This window comes from Colobus angolensis, unplaced genomic scaffold (assembly GCF_000951035.1).
Source record: "Colobus angolensis palliatus isolate OR3802 unplaced genomic scaffold, Cang.pa_1.0 Scaffold32, whole genome shotgun sequence".
Classification (NCBI taxonomy): domain Eukaryota; kingdom Metazoa; phylum Chordata; class Mammalia; order Primates; family Cercopithecidae; genus Colobus; species Colobus angolensis.
In genome coordinates, this window is record NW_012116488.1 from 4,085,741 (window position 1) to 4,107,088 (window position 21,348).

Genomic DNA, 21,348 nt, shown 5'->3' on the forward strand with positions numbered 1-21,348 from the left:
GCAGGAGAATGGCTTGAACCTGGGAGGTAGAGGTTGCAGTGAGCCAAGATTGCACCACTGCACCCCAGCCTGGGTGACAAAGCGAGACTCCATGTCAAAAAAGAAATAATAGTAGATAGCTATTTCCTGAGTGATCACTCAGAAATAACTTTTAATTTTCAATCCACTGACACTAACTGATGCTTCTATTCTAGGAATAATGCTCAGTGTCACCAGAGAACAAGTTCAACAGGACTGTCCTAAGGATACTCCTGATTTTGTGGAGGAGATAAGTCAACAATTACTAGCTGGCAGATTTGGTAAGTGAACTGGGACAGCAAGTAAGAAGATTATCAACTTCCTCCCTGCACACCAAGAACATACGCATGTAAACCTTTAACAAACTCCTATTCAACCCTGAAATGAGTTTTGAACTCCAGACACTCAAATCTATTACCACTGTATAGAAAGCAGTAAAAATCAAAAAGTACCTAGGAGGTGGGAGCGCCCACCAGCATCTCTCAACACTCTGATGTCTGCAGAGCAAAGAACATGAGCTTTGCTATCAGACTACTGAGGCTCAAATCTTGTTTCACTACATTCTCGGTGGCCCTGGGCAAGAGGCTCTCTTTTTTTCTCCCAGGGGGAAAAAAAAAAGGCAGGGGTGGCAGTGAGTGGGGTAGGATGATAATGCCTCACAGTGCTGGCAGATTCAGAGAGAGAACAGAGGTACAGGGTTTCAGCCATGACCCAGCACACTGAAGTCACTCAATGCACGCTGCTTCTCTTCTGGGACAGCCACCAGCAGCAGCTTCGGGACTTCATACTCGGTGCTGCCAACAGCCCTGGACTGGGCCATCTAGGCTGGGTGACCTTGGGGAGGAGAAATACTAGGATTGTCCTGCTCACCTGCCAGGCAGGAGTGCTGGGAGGAAGAAGTACATGAGCGTTCATAACAGCTTGTCATAATTGGCAAAGTGCTGTAGGATCCGAAAAGAACCACCTTGCAATTTTATTTGACATGTGGAACCAAAAGTTAGGATGTATCCCAAACCACTTTGTCTTTGTGTTTCTGTCTATTCTTTTCCTGGGTTTAAAAACACACATCCTATTCTTGACTAATAACCTTACCTTTATTTTTCTTTCATTTCTCTACACAACATACTTTAATGAAAAAATTTTAGAAGATAGCTTTTGCTGCAAGGCAAAACCTCCTGAGCAGACATCAGACCCAAGTTGAATGGTAAGTTTCTGTTTTTGCCTCTGAGATTGAGAGCGTATGGATAAGGGAGGTGGATGAGAGTGTGTTTGAGCATAAATGTGCGTGTGTGTTTAACGAACAAAAAGGTGTACAGACTTTACACAAACATACCCACCCGTTTCGTCAGAGAGTTATCTGTTACTCTGGTTACCTTCCATACTACCAGGAATACAGAAGAAACAACTTTACATATAGGAAACAGGATTGGACACAGGATAAGATACAGGTTTAAGGTTAAGGCTGTATTTCTATAAGGTCACTTTGCAGAGAGCTACAGTTACATAGTACATAAACGTTTATGAAGCAAAAATCTTGAGCTGAGGCACTGTTCAGAGAACCACGGGTTTAATCATTTGAAGAATCTGTTTAGTCATCATTCAAACATTTTTCCTTCCTAATTTTAGGGAATAAAGATAACAGGGGGCACCCATTCTCATTAGGACTTACCGACTTCACACCATGCAGGTGTGTTACTAATTTAGTAACCCATGTGCATTATGTATAATAGCTATTGTTATTATTATTAATGTAGGTTAAGTCACCAGATTTAGTGCAGCAGGAAATGAAAGCCATGGGGTTTGAGTTCTATGCTTGCTTCTTGCATGTTTTTAAATGAATTTTTATTGGAAAGGTGAAGACCTTCAACAAACTGGTGACTCAGGAAGTACTTGTGAGAAAATAAACTTTTCCATTAGACCTCCACTTCCCAAGAAAAAATGGGTTTCCATCAAAAGAATGATTTATTCTCCAACATCCCACCAGGCTGGAGCTACTCCTGAGTCTTTCAAACACAGACTCATCCACTGGATAAGTTTGCTAACGACTAGAACAAGATGAGGGCAGTTAATAACATTCTTGAAGCCCAGAATAAAGGCCAGCTGGGAAAGGCTCAAAATTGTGTGATTCCTCTCTGGCCATTACCATCTTTCTGGCTTGGCTGTCACCGCCTTAAACCTGGCTCCTGAAGTGAGCATGCGCTGCAGGGTGGGAAGCGGACCCGCCCACCACGCCTCACAGCATCACAGCTGGCCCAGCTTCCCAGCATAGGGAGGAGGCACTAGACCCAAGGCCTGCAGGAAACATGCTTTCCTATCCTTAACAGGCAATTCCAAAAGTCAAAGAGCAGTCTAGAACAGGGTGGGTGAACTATGGCCCATGGGCCAAACCCACCCTGTCACCTATTTGTCAATAAAGCTTTATTGGACCACAGTTATGCCTATTCATTTACTGTCTACGGCTGCTTTCACCCACAAAGCCAAAACTATTTACAATCTGGCCCTTTTCCAAAAAAAAGTTGAATAATTCCAGTCTAGGACTGTGCTGTCCAATATCGTAGTCACTAGATATGTGTGTCCACTTACATTTACAATAACTACAGTTAAAAATTCACTTTCTCAGCTGTACATGTTAAGTGCTCAGCAGTCACAGTTAACCAGGGGCTGCTGCAGAGGACAGCACAGAACATTTCCACCACAGCAGGCAGGTCTCCTGGACACAGCTGAGAGTAAGGATTGACGTCACCAAGCCACATTCACAGTCATCAACTTCCAGGTGACTCTCCTTCTACAGACAGAAGGCCTTACACTAACCCTCAAAAATATGTCCCTTTCACACTTGAACTTATTAGGATATGCAAATTCGCCATTTTAATCGCAAACTCCAGACTACTTGGTAGACATAACGGTCAAAGCGATCGTGACAACAAATCAGGTGATCATTTTACTTGCTTACTTGGTCCCCACCCCGGCGGATGGTAAACTGGGAAAGCTGGGCCATAGCCCCTGCTCATATCCACATTAGAACCCTGCCTGGCATGTGGTATGGATCAATCAATATTTGTAAAATGATTAAGAAATGAGCCCAAGGTACAAAACTGTTACACAAAAAGAGGCCACCAAGCCAAATAAATGATAAGGCATTGGGGAAAACATCACTATTGTGATCCTGTAGCAAAATGTTCTTCAAGCAGCCAACATTCCTATTTTAAAATGATTTTTTAAAAAAGATTCAAAACAAAACAACACAACAATCTGGGTTTGGATTCCGGCTCCACCACTTCTAGGCTGTGTAACCTTGGGTAAGTTATTTCTCCTTCAGTGGGAAAGACCCTCCTCCCCAAATAAGCGGGAAGGACAGTGCATCCCTACCCCATCCGCGTGAGCAGGGGAGCCCAGGGCGCAGCCCTCCTCGGTTCCTTCTGCTCCCGGCATCAGGACACCAGCCCCTGCTCTCCCGGGCACCCTGCCGGTGCGTTCTTGCTCTAGCCCTCTCGTGGCAGAGCTCCTAGGCTGGGCCTCTCCATGTAACCATTCACTCCTTTGGTACAGGGGCTGCGACTTAATCACTTCAATGATCCTCAGCACTTGGCACACAGGAGCTGCTCAATGGATGTTAAGCTAAGACTCTTAGGGCCCAATAAATAAATCAAATTTTGCTAACTCTCACGTTAACATGCTTGCTCCACAATGTCTTTATGAGTAAGTCAAGCGCTCTTCAAATTTTGAAGTTAGAAATCACTCCCACTGTTTGAGTCAGAAGTTAGTCTTAAGTCTCCAAAGGTTATCAAAAATGCAAGTCTCTTTCAGGCTAATACATTTCACTACTTTTTCCCTCCACAATTATACAGCAAGCAACAAACCACCCAACCAACAGCACCAAATCCAAACTGGCCATAATAAGGTCTTGGAATTAAAAAAAAAAAAAGAAAAAGAAAAAGAAATGTGGTTCAAGATACAACATGACATGATTCTATTTCAGAATAAGTTCATAATTCAAAAACTGAGTAGTATATTAGGCATCAAATAAAAACCAGAAAACACAAACCAAAAAGATTTATGTTATTTATAAGTGGATACCTTAAAAGTATAAAAATTTACATTTTATATACAGTCAATTTACCTTACTGTTAACTAGTTCGTTTTTAAGAACTAACTTGGCCGGGTACAGTGGCTCTTACATGTAATCCCAGCACTTTGGGAGGCTGAGGTGGGAGGATCGCTTGAGCCCAGGAATTCAAGACCAACCTGGGCAACATGGCGAAACCCCATCTCTACAAAAAATATTAAAAAATTAGCTGGGCATGGTGGTGCGTGCCTGAAGTCTCAGCTACTCAGGAAACTGAGGTGGGGGAAATCAGCTGAGCTCGGGAGGTGGAGGCTGCAGTGAGCTGTGATCATACCACTGTACTCCAGCCTGGGTGACAGAGTGAGACCCTGTCTCCCAAAAAACAAACAAAAACTATTTAACTTAAATCCAAACAATTACATTTTATTCTTGCCCATTTGGTTCTTGCAGCTAAAATACCTGAATGTTACCTATAGGCAACCTTTGCTTTTTACTGGGTGCGCTACAAAAACAATAAATTCACAGCCTCTCCTACAATGTGGTCATTGAATGCTGGTTTCCACCTTCATGAAAGATGGTGTGGAGAGAAAAGCACCACCCATTTTATTCCAGTAGATTGGGTATGCATGTGCCTGGGTACACCCTGCTATCTGAAAAGTCTGGTCTGGCATTTTAGTCAGAGAGATTATTAGTCACCCAGAAATCTTGCTCCCACCCTTCCTTAAACATGTCCTTAAAAGAGATTCTGAGAAAACAGTTTTGTTGAGGCACAGCTCTGATACTATAAATTCTAAAGTGATCTGATGAAACTTAAAATCATTTTTCTATTTCACTCAATTATGACCAAAAAAAATTCACAGATCTTAAAATACCAAGAATAAGTAGGCTACTACCCTGATGCCTGTGGTTCAATATAACCACTATTAATTACTAGAGTAGCTGTGCTTTTAGGCTCGGTTTTGAAACCAAAATATGCATAAAAAGAGGCAAACTGTAATTATTAATAGTGATCTCCATATACCTTGAAAACTTGTTGCCATTTAACATTTTAAAAGTCAAATGGCAATACAGAGCCTATTTAAATGCAAAATATTTCCTAATATTCCACAAAAACGCTAACATTTCAAAAATGATGACCCAGGACAGATTTCAGTATTTCAAAGTGGAGCATATTTCTCTCTCAGGCTCCAACGGCAAGAATGAAAACAATCCTTTTAAAGGAAGTTCTTTTCCAATCAATTGTGCATATTTTCTGACTGCAATTCATCTTTAATTCTGAGATGTGTGCTCGACAACACCTTTGCAGCATTAAGCAACACAGATGTAACAGAAACTCTGCGCACGGACAACTTGGCCAGGCGCGACGGGCCCGCCTCTCCTTCCTACCCCCACCCAATACCTTCCCTGGGCAGTGACTTCACATCCTTTGACATCAGCACAGCTTTGAAAGGGGGATGGGAGAGCGAGCAGAAAGCAGAAAAACCAGCTTTGAACTATGCATGCAAGGCCTCTTTCAAGCCTCAAATTCTGTAAGTAGTTCGTAAAATGCCAAACTGCAGTGACACACCCAACCTCCTCTGCTTCAGTCTGCAGCGAAATGGGGTGAATTCTGCTGGAAAGGACTTCCTGCTTTTCTTATCTGAAGCACAATAGCCATTTATTAACTACCCACGGAAGGTTCCGATTCAGTGAAACACACAATAACTTACCTCGAATATGGAGAAGGGCCACGGGCTGGAAAGGCCCATTGGAGTTGGCCGCATCCACCACCATCCTGCTGCCCGCTTTATTACATGTCAACATCTAGACTTCAGCGGGAAAGGCAATGGGCTCCTTAAGGCAAGAAACCAGCCTCCATTTTAGTTTAAAAAAAAAAGGCAAACTGAAGCTCTCTGCAGCTGGAGGGAACTGGCTGGTTCGTGATGTCAGCAGGCATGAAGCGCGCTGATTGGCCGGAAGCTGCAACTTAAAATGACACTAAAAAAAACTGCAAACGGAAAGAGCGTTCTGTTTGGCTGTCAGTGTGCATTAAAAGCTTGGACATTTTCCGGCTTTTTGCAGCCTTCGTTTCTCAGTAACTTTTAGGCAAAGATCCCATCTCTTAGGGGAAGTACTGGAGGCCACAACCCTGGCCAGACTGTAAACAAATGATTCCGAGGGAGCTACCAAAAAAAAAAAAAAAAAAAAAAAAAGTGTGTGTATACGTCTGCGTGAACTTCAGCATTTCCCAGTTAGGAATCCCAAATTCATTTTATACCCACCTGTGCAACTTCGACTTGCTAGTTCTAATTAATATCTGCATCTTACGTAGGATTCTGGCAATTCAGCGTTTGTTTTGTTTCGTTTTGTTTTTTAACAAATGGCTAATCAAATATTACACAATTCTAATCCATTAGTTTGGACTCTTATTCAACTTCCTTTACCAATAGGACAAGTTATTAACTTATGATCCCAAACACTTTTTTTCTTGAGATCTATTTTTTTCCTGAAAAAATTAAGCTTAAAAACTTACATAGAAAATGAAAGCTGTTTTATAAATTCGACGGCTAGAAAGTGACACAAATTGAAATATTTGTATCACCTGGTCTTGGGAGTAAAAAGGCATAAAATGAAATTCAGTGTGTTTATTTTTGTATTGCAAAGATACTGACATATTAAATACTTTTTAAGTTTTAGATATTGTTCAAATTTAAAATTAAAGATATTTCACTTATTTTTATGGGGCTATTAAAAGCTACTATTCGGATCTTAGTTTTCTATCTTCAAATAAGCTTAATGTAAAAAGCTATTCCAAGGAGAAAAACATTATTTCTGAATTGGAGTATTGCAGGATCCCATGAGGGGGTGTGGTGAGATGATTCCCTACAAAAATCAGTGTTATTAGTAGTTCCAAATGAAAACAAACTATAAGAAAAGCCTCTTTGGCAGGTAGAACTGAAAAAAATTCCTCCTGTCTTCACACCAACAAGAAACTTTGTCCAAACTCATTTTTAATAGTCTCTCACACAGCTCCTCTGCTCTTTTCCCCCACTTGTGAACGATAAAAAAGCCCTTTAGTTCCTAAACATAATTCATAGTAGAGTAAGAAACACCTGTAACACAGCTAGGGCTCGCAGTTCCAGCTGAGGGTTTAGTGCCAGGTACATCCAATGAGTAAGGGAACTGCCACCACCCTTCAGGGCTGCTAATCAAGTCCTCTCTCATAAGAATGTAGCTTTTATTATGTGTATCAATAGCAATTAAAATAAATAAATAGATAAAAGCAAACCAAATCCCTCTCTTCCCCCTCTTTCCCCAGAGCTGACAAGACACTGCTGGATTCCATAGCTGGCCAGGAGATGATGTGATTTCTGACACATGTGGGCAGTGGGCACGCACCACCTGAGCAGCCTGCTGGCCTCACACCTGCCCTGGCTTCGCTGCTATCTGAACAGCAGAATTATTATTATTTTTTTTAAAGAGCACGTGCTTTCAGTTGGGTAACAGGAATTTAGATCTTAGCTGCCCTCCTGCCTCTGGGCCTTCACTGCTGACCTGTGGGTTGTCTGTCTGGAGGGGACGGCCACCGATCACCAACGACCACTACGAAGCAGTGTTGATGGCTCTCACTGCCACACACCCCAGCCTTCTCCTCCTCCTCCTCCTCCTCCTCCGAGTGATGCCAGATGAACTCAGACACAATTAGGAACTAGGCGTTCAGTGGCTCAGGAAGGAGCCCAGGAGCAGATGCTTATTGAAGATCTGGGCTTTAAAGAGACAGAGACCTGCTCTCCAGTGATTTAATATTTCATATGAGATAAGATGAAAAAATGTGCCTAGCCTATGACTGTGCTGATGAGTGGGAATACAGAAATAAGGGGGAAAGGCTCCTAAGAGCTTTATATATAATATATGGAATAGCAGTCAAAGAAACAGTGAAGACACTTTTTGATGTATTTTTCCTAATGATCTCAGATCAAAGGATCTCGCTTTTATTAGTGATTTACCCCACGCTCTTTTGAAACCCTATGCATGTACGTAGTTCTTTAAAGAACTCCAAGGCTGATCTGGCCATCACTGATAAAACAGACTCTAAGATAGAAATAAACAAACAAATAATATGAGGGAAGAAAAGAAGACTTGAATAAAGGTAAGGTATACTTCTGAATTGGAAATATAAAAATATAAATACTGCAGCTATGCTGATAATTTTCCCCCAAACTGATCTACAGGTTTAAAGTATTTCCAATTAAAATTCTGGTGGGCCTCTATTTTTCCAGGTACTTAGCAAAAGTATTCGAAAGTTCACCTGCAAAAAATAAAAGAACAAGAAGAATGAGAACACTACTAATGAGAAAGGCTAGTCCTACCAACTATAAAGCTGTATGAATTAATGACAGTGTGATGGGGCAAAAGAGGCAGATTAATGGAACAGAAGCCACAGCCCCAAACTGAGAAATATGTTGACACAAATGTAATATAATAAAGAGTGTATCTCAAATCAGTGGAAGGGGAAGAATTAGATAATTGCTTGGCAATCTTGGGGCAGACAACTGATTAACTATATGCAGAAAAAAGTCAATTTAAGTGTTTTCACATCACACCAAAATAAAATTTGAGATGGCTTAAACAGTTAAATAAAAATCAATCAAAACCACCACCCCCAAATCCCTGTAACTTTTAGAAGAAAGGGAAAGTGAATAATCAATTCTCAAGCAAAAAAAGAACATTTAAATACTTCTGAACAAACCCCTCAGGAATAGTGCTCGTATTAAAAATGACAAATTTCTGTGGTTTGTTTTTCTGGAGGCAGGGTCTTGCTCTGTCACCCAGGCTGGAGTGAAGTGGTATGATCTCTGCTCACTGCAGCCTCGACCTTGTGGGCCCAAGTGATCCTCCTGCCTCAGCCTCCTGCAGAGTTGGGACCACAGGCTTGTGTCACCACACCTGCTCATTTTTTTCATTTTCAATAGAGATGAGGTCTCTACTATGTTGCCCAGAATAGTCTTTAACTCCTGGGCTCAAGTGATCCTCCGGCCTCAGCCTCCCAAAGTGCTGTGATTGCAGGTGTGAGCCACCATGCCCGGCCTTAAAATCACAAATTTCTGTATGTTCTCTCCAAAAGCAAGCAAAAGGAAATAAAATGCTATAAATACAAGGAGTTAATATTATAATGGATTAAAAAACAATCGTCTAAAAATTGTGCCACTATTTACAACAGCAAAGACTTGGAACCAAGCCAAATGCCCATCAATGATAGACTGGATAAAGAAAATGTGGCACATATACACCATGGAATACTATGCAGCCATAAAAAAGAATGAGTTCATGTCTTTTGTAGAGACATGGATGAAACTGGAAGCCATCATTCTCAGCAAACTAACACAGGAACAGAAAACCAAACACTGCATGTTCTCACTCGTAAGTGGGAGCTGAACAAGGAGAACACATGGACACAGGGAGGGGAACACTACACACCAGGGCCTGTTGGGGGGTGGGGGGCAAGGGATGGGAGAGCATTTGGACAAATATCTAATGCATGCGGGGCTTAAAACCTAGATGACGGATTGATAGGTGCAGCAAACCACCATGGCACATGTATACCTGTGTACCAAACCTGCACGTTCTGCACATGTACTCCAGGACTTAAAGTAAAATAAAAACAAAAAAATAAAAAAATTGTGCTAAAATACACATCAACGCAGAATTTACCATCTGAACTGTTTTCAGCATACAGTTCAGTGGCATTAAGCACATTCACAGCGTCTTGCAACCCTCACTACCATCCATCCACATAACTCTTCATCTTGCAAAACGGACACTCTGTCCCCATTAAACAGGAACTTTCCATTTCCCCTCCTTCCAGTGCTGGCAACCATCACTCTATTTTCAGTCTCTATGAACTTGTCTACTCTTGGTACTTCACATAAGGGGATCTTATAGCATTTGTCCTTTTGGGACTGGCTTACTTCACTTAGCATAATGTCCGCAAGGTTCATCCATGTTGTAGCAAGTGCTAGAATTTCTTTCCTTTACAGGGCTGAGTGACATTCCACTGGCATACCCTGAAGTTGTTCATTCACTCTTCCGTTTACGGACATTTAGGTTGCTTCCACCTTTTGTCAACTGTGAATAATGCTGCCATGAACGTGGGGCTACAAGTATCTGCTCATGCCTCTGTTTTCAGTTATTTTGGGTGTATACCCAAGAAGTGAAATTGCTGGATCATATGGCAGTTCTAGTTTTATTTTTTTCCCATTCTATTTTTTATTTATTTTTAATTGATGCATAATAGCCATACATAGTTGCAAGGTATATGTGTAATATTTGGAAGAACTGCCATACTGTTTTCCACAGTGGCTGCACCATTTCACATTCCCACTGACAGTGCATAGGGCCGGGCGTGGTGGCTCACACCTGTAATCCCAGCACTTTCTTTGGGAGGCTGAGGCAGGCAGATCGCTTGAGGTCAAGAGTTCGAGACCAGCCTGGCCAACATGGCAAAACCCCATCTCTACTAAAAGTACAAAAATTAGCCAGGCCTGGTGGTGCATGCCTGTAGTCCCAGCTACTCGGGAGGCTGAGGCAGGAGAATGGCGTGAACCCGGGAGGCAGAGCTTGCAGTGAGCCAAGATCATATCACTGCACTCCGGCCTGGGTGACAGAGCCAGACTCTGTCTCAAACAAACAAACAAACCCTAAAAAACAAAAACAGTGCACAGCAACAGTTCCAATTTCTCCATGAGGACATTAACACTTACTTTTTAAAACTTATTTTTAATTTCTGTGGGTACATAGTAGGTGTATATATTTAAGAGACACATGAGATGTTTTGATACAGGCATCCAATGTGAAATAAGCACATCATGGAGAATGGGAATGGGGTATTCATCCCCTCAAGCATTTATCCTTTGAGTTACAAACAATCTAATTACATTCTTAATATTATTTTAAAATGTACAATTAAGTTATTGTTGACTATAATCACCCTGTTGTGCTATCAAGTGGGTCTTATTTATTCTAACTTTTTTTGTACCCATTGACCATCCCCCCCCACCCCCCCACTACCCCTCCCAGTCTCTGGTAACCATTCTTCTACACTCTATGTCCGTGAGTTCAATTGTTTTGATTTTAGATCCCATGAATATGTGAGAACATGTGATGTTTGTCTTTCTGTACTTGGCTTATTTCACTTAACATAAAGATCTCCAGTTCCATCCATGTTGTTGCAAATGATTGCATCTCATTCTTTTTCATGGCTGAATAGTACTCCATTGTGTATATATACCATATTTTTTTTATTCATTCATCTGTTGATGGGCACTTAGGTTGCTTCCAAACCTTAGCTATTGTCAACAGTGCTGCGACAAACATAGGAGTCCAGATATCTCTTTGATATACTGATTTTCTTTCTTTGGGGTAGGTGCCCAGCAGTGGGACTGCTGAATATATGATAGCTCAATTCTACTTGTTTAAGCAACATCCAAACTGTTCTTTATAGTGGTTGTACTAATTTATATTCCTAACAACACTGTAGGAGGGTTCCCTTTTCCCCACATCCTCTCCAGCATTTGTTATTGCTTGTCTTTTGGATAAGCCATTTTAACTGGTATGAGATAGTATCTCATTGTGGTTTTCATTTGCATTTCTCTAATGATCAGTGATGTTGAGCACCTTTTCATATGCCTGTTTGACATTTGTCTGTCTTCTGAGAAATGTCTACTCAAATCTTTTGCCCATCTTTTGATCAGATTATTAATTTTTTTCCTATAGAGTTGTTTGAGCTCCTTATATATTCTAGTTATTAATCCCTTGTCAGATGGGTAGTTTGCAAATATTTTCTCCCATTCTGTGGGTCATCTCTTCACTTTACTGATTGCATCCTTTGCTGTGCAGAAGCTTTTTTAGCCTGATGTGATCCCATTTGTCCCTGTTTGCTTTGGCTGCCTGTGCTTCTGGGGTATTGCTCAAGGAATTTGTGCCTAGACCAACGTCCTGCAGATTTTCCCCAATGTTTTCCTGTCGCAGTGTCACAGTCTGAGGTCTCAGATTTTTTTTTTTTTTTTTTTTTTTGAGAGACAGTCTTGCTCTTGTCGCCCAGGCTGGAGTGCAGTGGTGTGATCTCCGCTCACCTGCAACCTCCACCTCCCAGGTTCAAGCAGTTCTCCTGCCTCAGCCTCCCGAGTAGCTGGGACTACAGGTGCCCGCCACAATGCCCGGCTAATTTTTTGAATTTTTAGCAGGGATGGGGTTTCACCATGTTAGCCAGGATGATCTCGATCTCCTGACCTCGTGATCCGCCCGCCTCAGCCTCCCAAAGTGCTGGGATTACAGGTGTGAGCCACTGCACCCAGCCGAGGTCTTAGATTTCTTTAATCCATTTTGATTTGATTTTTGTATACAGTGACAGAGGGGTCTAGTTTCATTCTGCATATGAATATCCAGTTTTCCCAACACCACTTATTAAAAATATGCAACTGCTTCACGAATTTGCATGTCATCCTTGCGCAGGGGCCGTGCTCATCTCTGTATCGTTCCAATTTTAGTTTATACGCTGCTGAAGCGAGCACTAGTTTTATTTTTAACGACAGGGAGGGTCTTGCTCTGTCACCCAGGCTGGAGTGTAGTGGCATGATCTTGGCTCACTGCAGCCTTGGCCCTCTGGGCTCAAGCAATCCTCTCACCTCAGCCTCCCGAGTAGCTGGGACCACAGGCACGTGCTACCACACCCGGCTAGTTTTTGTATTTTTAGTAGAGATGGGGTTTCACCATGTTGCCCAGGCTGGTCTCAAACTCTTGAGCTCAAGTGATCTGCCTGCCTTGGCTCTTTTTTTTTTTTTTTTAAATTAGTAGCCATCCTAGTGGGTGTGAAGTATCTCACTGTAATTTTGATTTTCATTTTCCTAACGACAGAGATGTTGAGGATCTTTTCATGTGCTTATTGGTCATTTGCAGATGTTATATTCTTTGGAAAAATGTCTATTTAAGTATTTCACACATTTAAAAAATCAAGCTGTTTTGCTGAGTTGTAGGAGTTCTTTAGATATTCTGGATATGAACTCCTTATCAGTTATATGATTTTTCGAGTATCTCCCCCATTCTGTGGCCTGCCTGTTCTTGCTGACTGGCCCTTTAATGCAGAGGCGGTTTACATTTTTATGTAGTCCAATTTATCTATTTTTATTTTTGTCGCCTGAGCTTTTGGTGTCATAGCCAAGAAATCATTCAAATCCAATGTCATGGAATCTTTCCCTTATGTTTTCTTCTCAAACATTATAGTTTTAACTCTTAGGTTTAGGTGTTTGATCCATTTTGAGCTAATCTTTGTATGTGTTGTGAAAGTAAGGGTCCCACCTCATTCTTTATTTTTATTTTTATTTTTGAGATGGAGTCTCGCTCTGTCGCCAAGCTGGTGTGCAGTGGTGCGATCTTGGCTCACTGCAATCTCCACCTCCCGGGTTCAAGCGATTCTCCTGCCTCAGCCTTCCGAGTAGCTGGGACTACAGGCACCCACCACCACGACTGGCTAGTTTTTGTATTTTTAATACAGACAGGGTTTCACCATGTTGGTCAGGATGGTCTCTATCTCCTGACCTCGTGATCTGCCCACCTCAGCCTCCCAAAGTGCTGGGACTGCAGGCGTGAGCCACCGCGCCCGGCCAGGTCCCACTTGATTCTTTTGTATGTGAGTACCCAGTTTTCCCAATACCATTTGTTGAAAAGACTGTGTTTTCTCCATTGAATGGTCTAGGCAACCTTGTCAAAACTCATTTGACCACCTATGTGAGGGTTTGTTTCTGGGCTCATCTTTATGCCAGTACTACACAGTCTTGATTACTGTAGCTTTGCTGTAAGTTTTAAAATCAGGATGTGAGTCCTCCAACTTTGGTCTTCTTTTTCAAGATTGTTTTGGCTATGCTTATCTCTTTGACATTCCCTATGAATCTTAGGATGGACTTTTCTATTTCTGGAAAAGAATGTTGTAAAAGTTTTAATAGGGATTGCACTGAATTTGTAGATTGCTTTGGGTAGTATTGACATCTTAACAACATTAAGTCTTCCAATCTATAAACAAGAGATGTTTTTCCATTGATTGGTGTATTCTTTGGTTTCTTTCAGCAACATTTCATAGTTTGCAGTGTGCACGTCTTTTCTCTCTTTGATAACTTCATTTCTAACTATCTGACTGTTTTTGAGGGCATGTTTTATTTATGGTTCTAAAATACTGGAAACTACTTTAATGCCAAAGGGATTGTCCCACGTACCTAGTGAAATATTACACATCCATCAGAAATACTTATAAATGTATAAAATGAAAATGTAAGTGAGAGAGGCGGTGTATAATCAGAAATAGTATGATCACAGGAAGAATCACTCCCCAAATAGCCACAGTGTCATCGCTGGCTGGTATGGGTACGAGTTTTTCTTTTTTAAAATTGATATATAATAGTTGTGCATATTTGGAGGGGACATGTGATATTTTGATACCTGTTAACAATGTGTAACGACCAGGTCAGGGGAACTGGGATACCTAACGCCTCCAGCATGTATATTTTCTTTGTGTTGGAAACATTACAGTTCTTCTCTTCCAGCTACTTTGAAATATATAATAAATTATTGTTAACTACAAATCAACTACTGTACTCCTGAATTATATAACTTATTCCTTCTGACTGTATTTTTGTAGCCCTTAACCACCTTCTCTCCCTACCTTCCCTTCCCAGCCTCTGGTAACCACCATTCTCCTCTCTACCTCCATGAGATCAACTTTTTTTTCCCACCTCCCACATGAGTAAGATCACATGGTATTTGTCTCTCTGTGCCTGGCTTAGTTCACGTAACACAATCACCTGCAGTTCCATCCATGTTGCTGCAAATGACAGGTTTCTATTCTTTTTTATAGCTGAATAATATTCCATTGTATGTATGTCCTACGTTTTGTTTAGTCATTCATCCACTGATTGACACTTAGGTTGATTCCATTTCTTGGCTATTGTGAGTGGTGCTGCAACAAACATGGCAGTGTGGTGCCCCCGTGATATACTCATTTTCTTTCTTTTGGATATATACCCACAGCAGTAAGGCTGTAGGATCATATGGATGTTTTTTATTTCTAAAACTTCCCTGTTTTTTTTTTTTTCAGTATTGCTAAAACAAGCACATATTACTTTCAGAGTAATTAAAAGTAACAATTTTATTTTATATATTTTTTAAATTTTTATTTCATTTTGAGACAGAGTCTTGCTCTGTTGCCCAGGCTGGAGTGCAATGGCATGATCTTGGCTCACTGCAACCTCTGCCTCCTGGGTTCAGGCAATTCTTGTGCTTCAGCCTCCTGAGTAGCTGAGATTACAGGCACGCATCATCACACCTGGCTAACTTTTTGTACTTTTAGTAGAGACAGGGTTTTGCCATGTTGCCCAGGCTGGTCTCAAACTCCTGAGCTCAGGTGATTCGCCTGTCTCGGCCTCCCAAAGTTCTAGGATTACAGGCATGAGCCACCATGCCTAGCCAAAAGTAACAATTTAAAAAAATACATATATTTTTTGAGACAGGGTCTCACTCTACCACCCTGGAACCTAGTGGCACAATCACAGCTCACTGAAACCTCAACATCCTGAATTCAAGTGATCCTCCCACCTCAGCCTCCCAAGTAGCTGGGACTACAGGTATGCACCAGCATGGCTAGCTAATTTTTAAATTTTTTGTAGGGCCAAGGTTGTCCAGGCTGGTCTCAAACTCCTAGACTCAAGGGATCCACCCGTCTTGGTCTCCCAAATTGCTGGGATTATAGGTGTGAGCCACCACACCTGGCCTAAAAATAATTTTTAAAAAGAGATATAGATTAAGTCACTGCAGGGAGAATCCCTTAATGAATATCGTCTCTTAGGCACAGGCTAGGAACAAAGAAAGGGCTGTGATGGGAACCAAGAAAATCTGAACCAAGGAAATCTGGATAAATGAGATCAGGCACGTAAAAAACACAAACAAAAATTAGCTGAAATGAGGCATGAAAAATGGAACCAACATAGATTAAAGGAGGTTGACTCCGTGTCTCAAATCAGTTTTGAACTGCCTGGACCTTCTCCTGTAAGCCTGTCACCTTTGCATTGAGACTGTACGCTCACTGAAGCTATCAGGGTTCAACCAGGTCTCCAGAGTACTTTCCTCACTGATGAAACAAACTCTCAGTAAGTGCAACCCAGAAGAGGCTCATAATGCAACCATGTCACTCGCACTGGGCCATGTTTTCATCACCTGCTCAGGGAGGGGCCAGACAGAGGGAGCTCAGCATGGGGAGCAAGGCTGCCTTCACTAAACCTTTCCTCACCTGTAAACGGGCATATATGTGATCTCCCTACCCCCCACGTTTAGATAAGCCAGCGTCAGATACGGAGTGCGCTCTCCATGCTGAGTTGAGGTGGACAGCTTGGGAGGGACTGAGGCAGGACACACCTAAATGCAGCTCCGGCCATCAGAGCAAAGTGCAGGAAGCAGTGGGCATTGTCCCACTAGAAAAACACAGGCCATCGGCCAACAGAAAGATCCCTTCAGCTGCCGCAGGGGGATGCAGCAGAGCCACCTGAGGACAATCTCTGCTTAGATGACCCTCATCCAGGCAGGCTTCCTCTTCCCTCCGGGTCTGTGGCTCGGTCCACAAGCTCTTCCCTTGGTCCAGCTCCTAGAGAATGGCTGGCATGGAGATGTTCCGTCAAACGTACCGAATGAATGAATGAATCAAGCAGTCGCACCCAATTCTGATCTTACAAAGCCACCTTGCTACCCTTTACACCTCTTCCAGGTAGCATATAATTAAGAGGGATATGCCGTCAAATCATCTCAAGAACAGCATTTCCCTCTCCCCTGAACACAGACCCCATTCCAGGCTTCCCATGATGCACTTGCTAAGGAGAGGATACCTTCCACTCACCACCTGTGACATGTGTCCCTGCCTTCTACGCTGGCCTCACAGCAATGTTCTGAACCTTTCCTGAAGCTGTGGCTGCCTGTGAAGGGCTTGAGCGAGGACCAAGGAAGGGCGCTTTGCTGGGCCCAGCCCACCTAGCATGCCTTCCACAGCTCAATGGGCCAACAAGCCCACAGTGCTCAATATGGTCTCCCATCAAATGCCGTAACTACAATAATCTATGTACTAGACAATAATGAAGAAATAATTCTTTATTTCATTTTTTTTTTTTTTTTTGGACACAAGGTCTCCCTATTTTGCCCAGGCTGGGCTTGAACTCATGATTCTCCCCCTCCTCAGCCTAGTCAGTAGCTGAGAAATCAGGTGCATGCCACTGTGCCTGGCTTGAAAAGGAATTATTCTTTATTCTTTGATCCCTCTGTCACTGTTTTATTCTTTACGTAGAAACAAACTGCCTGTAAATACATCCCACTGATTTTATTTCTAGGTAGTATTTCTGAATAAAACTTTCAAATTTTCCTTTCTACATCATTCAGCTGAAGGTTTTAGTTTTTAAGTCTCTCCAAGCAATTTTGTAAGGCAAATTAAATATGCTTCTATTTTAGTGAAGATGTTTTATCATAATTAACAGAAGGCTGGTGTTCTGAACCTAGAGAACTGTGGCATCATGAGCACAGTGCACTGACAGTGTGCTGGCCAGCATTTTTTTTTTTTTTAAACTGGAAACTATATGAGCATGGATGATGTATGCTTTGTTGGGTAAGAATCTGACCTAAAAAAATTGGCTTCACTTCACAGTTTAAAATAGACTTTTTCCTTAGACAGATCAAAGATACCTAACATTCAGCTATGTTCAAAGGCTGCCAGGGAACTTCTGCTTGCCAACAGCAAGGACACAGGCACAGGCACTTGTTGCTGTGTGAGCGAGGCCTGGGAGTGATTAAAGAGGACGGACGAGCTTGTCCACAGGGAAGCTCAGCGTAGGTGAGTGGAGTAGATGAAGTGAAATCTACCCAGAGTGCTGGGGCTGTGTGTGAGACCTTGGTTACTTTCATACTTCCTACAGCTAGTCTGGAAAACCTTTCAATCCAAAGCAAGTACTCACACTCCCTCCTTGTTCTAAGAATGTAGGAACCAACGCGAAGTAAAAGTATGCATACATTGGAGTGCTTTCATGCTAATTGTTTTTTTTTTTTTTTTTAATTTGCTGACACCCTTAGGAGCCTATACAGTAGGTCAAGTGAGTCAGAAGCCTCATTTTCCAAGAGGAAATCCGAGGCGGAGGGAGGTGAACGGAGTGGTGGGCCTGGCTCAGGTTTTGGCCACCCTCTGTGAAAATGGAGGGGGCACAGAAAGAGGGCAGAAGGGCTAGGAGGGCTTTTCATTCCTTCGGGGGACACACTGTGTTTCCTGGGTCCTTGGCAGATGCCCGAATGGACGACCCAGGCAGACCAGCGCACAACTGCTAACACGTATACTGAGTGAATGCGTGTGGTGTGCTCCGCACCCACGCATCCATCCACTGATGAGGGGATATGCGGAATGGGTCCGACCACACAGTGGGATGGCATCAGCCTTCAACGGGAGCGAGGGTCTGGTACATGCTACAATGTGGGGGGACCTGGAAGATACTATGTTTAGGGAAATAAGCCAGGTACAGAAGGACAGATACTGTACGATTCCGCTTGTAACAGGCTGCTACCCTGGGCAAAATCATAGAGACAGAAAGCAGAATGGGGAGGCAGCAACTTACTGTTCAATGGAGTTTTTGTTGGGATGATGAAAAGGTTTTGGGTATGGATAGTGGTGATGGGTGTACAGCATTTTGAATGTATTTAATACCACCAAGTTGTACACTTATGAATGGTTAAAATAATAAATAATATGTTTTAACATGTGTATTTTACCTCAGGTTTTTAGTTTTTTTTTTTTTTAGATAAGGACAGTTTGAGCCAGGACAGTTCAGGAAACACTTGAGGAGCAGAGGCAGCAGGGTTCTGGACCAGACAGAGGATGGGAATGTCCAAGGAGTGGTCTCTGTGTGTGGTAATGAGCTGAGATTACAGCTGGCACCTGGAAACCAAACCCCGTGGGTGCCACCCAGAGAGAGCTGAGACTGACCATGGAGTAACGGTCAAGGTCATGTGTGTGGCCCCTGGGCCATGGAGAATGCGTACCCTGGAGGGGCTGGGCTGGCTGTCTGGGCTCAGGCTGTCTGACAGGCAACGGGCTCCCCAGTGTTCCAAAGACGGAGTGGCCCTGGTGGTGCCTCTCTGTGGCTTAGAAAGGCTGAAGTTAGAACACCACTGTGACTCTGGGCCCACTGGTTCCCTGAGGGCAAGGGCCACCTTGGGTCATTGCTGTGAACACCTCCCTTTGCTTTGAGCAGCACAGATGGCCTGTGTGCTGCCTCACCAATCCAGGGACTGTGTCCTCTCATCAAGATATTAGGGGTAATCACGAGAAGAAACAAAAATCAAAACATGTGAGAGAAGAAAAGACTAACGAAAGCAGAGGTTCCCTGCTTGGCTCTTTCTAAGCCAACTGGAAGAGCAGCAGGCACTCGACAGCTTCTGCACAGTCCATTTTTATTATTCTTCAACTAACAGGCCAGAAGCCAAAGTTCCTGTAAATATATGCATAATCCATTTGTAAGCAGTTAAACCTCTACTTTGATGGTAAAGCTTTCAATTGTATCAGAAAATAGGCAGGGTGCAGTGGCTCATGCCTGTAATCCTAGCACTTTGTAAGGCAGAGGTGGGTTGATCGCTTGAGCCCAGGAGTTCGAGACCAGCCTGGGCAACATGGTGAAACCCCGTCTCTACTAAAAATACAAAAATTAGCTGTGCATGGTGGTGCACACCTGTGGTCCCAGCTACTCGGAAGGCTGAGCTGGAAGGATTGCTTGAGTCTGGGAGGTCCAGGCTGCAGTGAGCTGACATCATGCCATTGCACTCCAGCCTGGGAGACAGAGTGTCTTAAAAAAAAAAAAAAAAAAAACAGAAAAGAAAAGAAAATAAACTGCTTTGAATGAGGATGAAGTATTGTATTTGCACAAGAGGAAGGCAAGAGATATAAAATATTTAACTGGTATTCAAAAGCCAATTTTAAACAATTCAAGTAAATTCTAACAATAATGCAATGACTTCTTTCACAAAAGGCCAAATACTCAGCAACTCTTTTACCCCAGGGTCTCTAATTAGCCAATAATAAGTCTTACATTATTCTGCTATAACTTTGACTTCTCCCAGTCTTTTCTTTTCTAAAAATGGCCTCAAAAAACAATTCCCTGATTAACTTACTCCTCCTACAAGTATCTTTAAAAAAAGGGTCTCTTTAACATTTAACCCTTCTACCTTCTGGTCCAAAAATGTTAAATGAAGGCATTAATTCAGAATAATATTTCAATGAACAGGTCTGAGGGCTATATTCAACCTCACTGTTAAAAAAATAAAAATATGAAATATCTTTTTCTACTTATCAAATAACTACAACTTTTACATGATCTCAGCGTTGGAGAGATATGATGGACAGGCAGCTCCCACACTCTGGGGAGAGTATGTGGTGCCACTCTCTGCAAAGTGTGTAGACAATATCTATTAAGGGTTTTTGAAAATGCCTGCTCTTTGATCCCGTACTTCCTTCATCAAGTTTAAGGAAAGGTTCAAAGATGTGAACAACAATGGTAACAAAAGATTAACAGAACAGTATCATTTATAATGGCTGAAAAACTGGGGTATCCACAGAATGAAATAATAAACGGTTGCTCAAAATAATGCCTTTCATTCCCACTAATGTCAGAAACAAGACAAGTATGCCCACTCTCACCACCACTATGTAACATTTTACTGAAATTGTTTTACTGAATTTATTAGTAAATTCAACTGGAGAGAAAGACATGTAAGTTTACAATGATAAACAGAGGTGAAATTATCTGCAGATGCTCTAATACCTGAATATTCAAAAGAATCAACTGAAAAACTGATGAAAACAATCAGGTAATTCAGTAAGGAAGCAGGTTATGAAAGCAAGACTGCCAAATTCAATAGCCTTCATATAAACAACTAATAACTAGAAGACACAATGGAAGAAAAGACCCCATTTACAACAGCGATGATAATTGATTATCTAGGCATTAGCTTAGTAGGGGACATGCAAAACCTACAAGGGAAACTTAAAAACAGCCATAAAGGACATGAAAGTGGCCTTGGAAAATAGTCACAGCAAACTCTTAGAGGAGGCAAACATCACAAGAGGCCAGCCCTGCCTCAGATAGTTGCAAAATGTAACAGGATCTCAACAAAAATGCCAACAGTAGCCAGGCATGGTGGTGCATGCCTATAATCCCAGGTACTTG

The 21,348-nt window shown here is 42.2% G+C and overlaps 1 protein-coding gene across 3 annotated transcripts in view; it reads right to left on the reverse strand.

Annotated features, from left to right (window-relative positions):
• The window catches only part of PPP2R5C (protein phosphatase 2, regulatory subunit B', gamma), a 170,539-nt gene that overhangs the window by 114,437 nt on the left and 34,754 nt on the right, over positions 1-21,348 (reverse strand). For 2 of the 3 annotated variants that reach the window (XM_011951452.1, XM_011951451.1), the window contains exon 1: positions 5,794-6,025. The exons of the other annotated variant lie outside the window; for it this stretch is intronic. In XM_011951452.1, coding sequence (XP_011806842.1) covers positions 5,794-5,887 — 94 coding nt within the window. In that variant the 5' untranslated portion in view covers positions 5,888-6,025. Of the gene's footprint in view, positions 1-5,793; positions 6,026-21,348 lie in introns of those variants that run through there. 3 annotated transcript variants of the gene reach the window in all.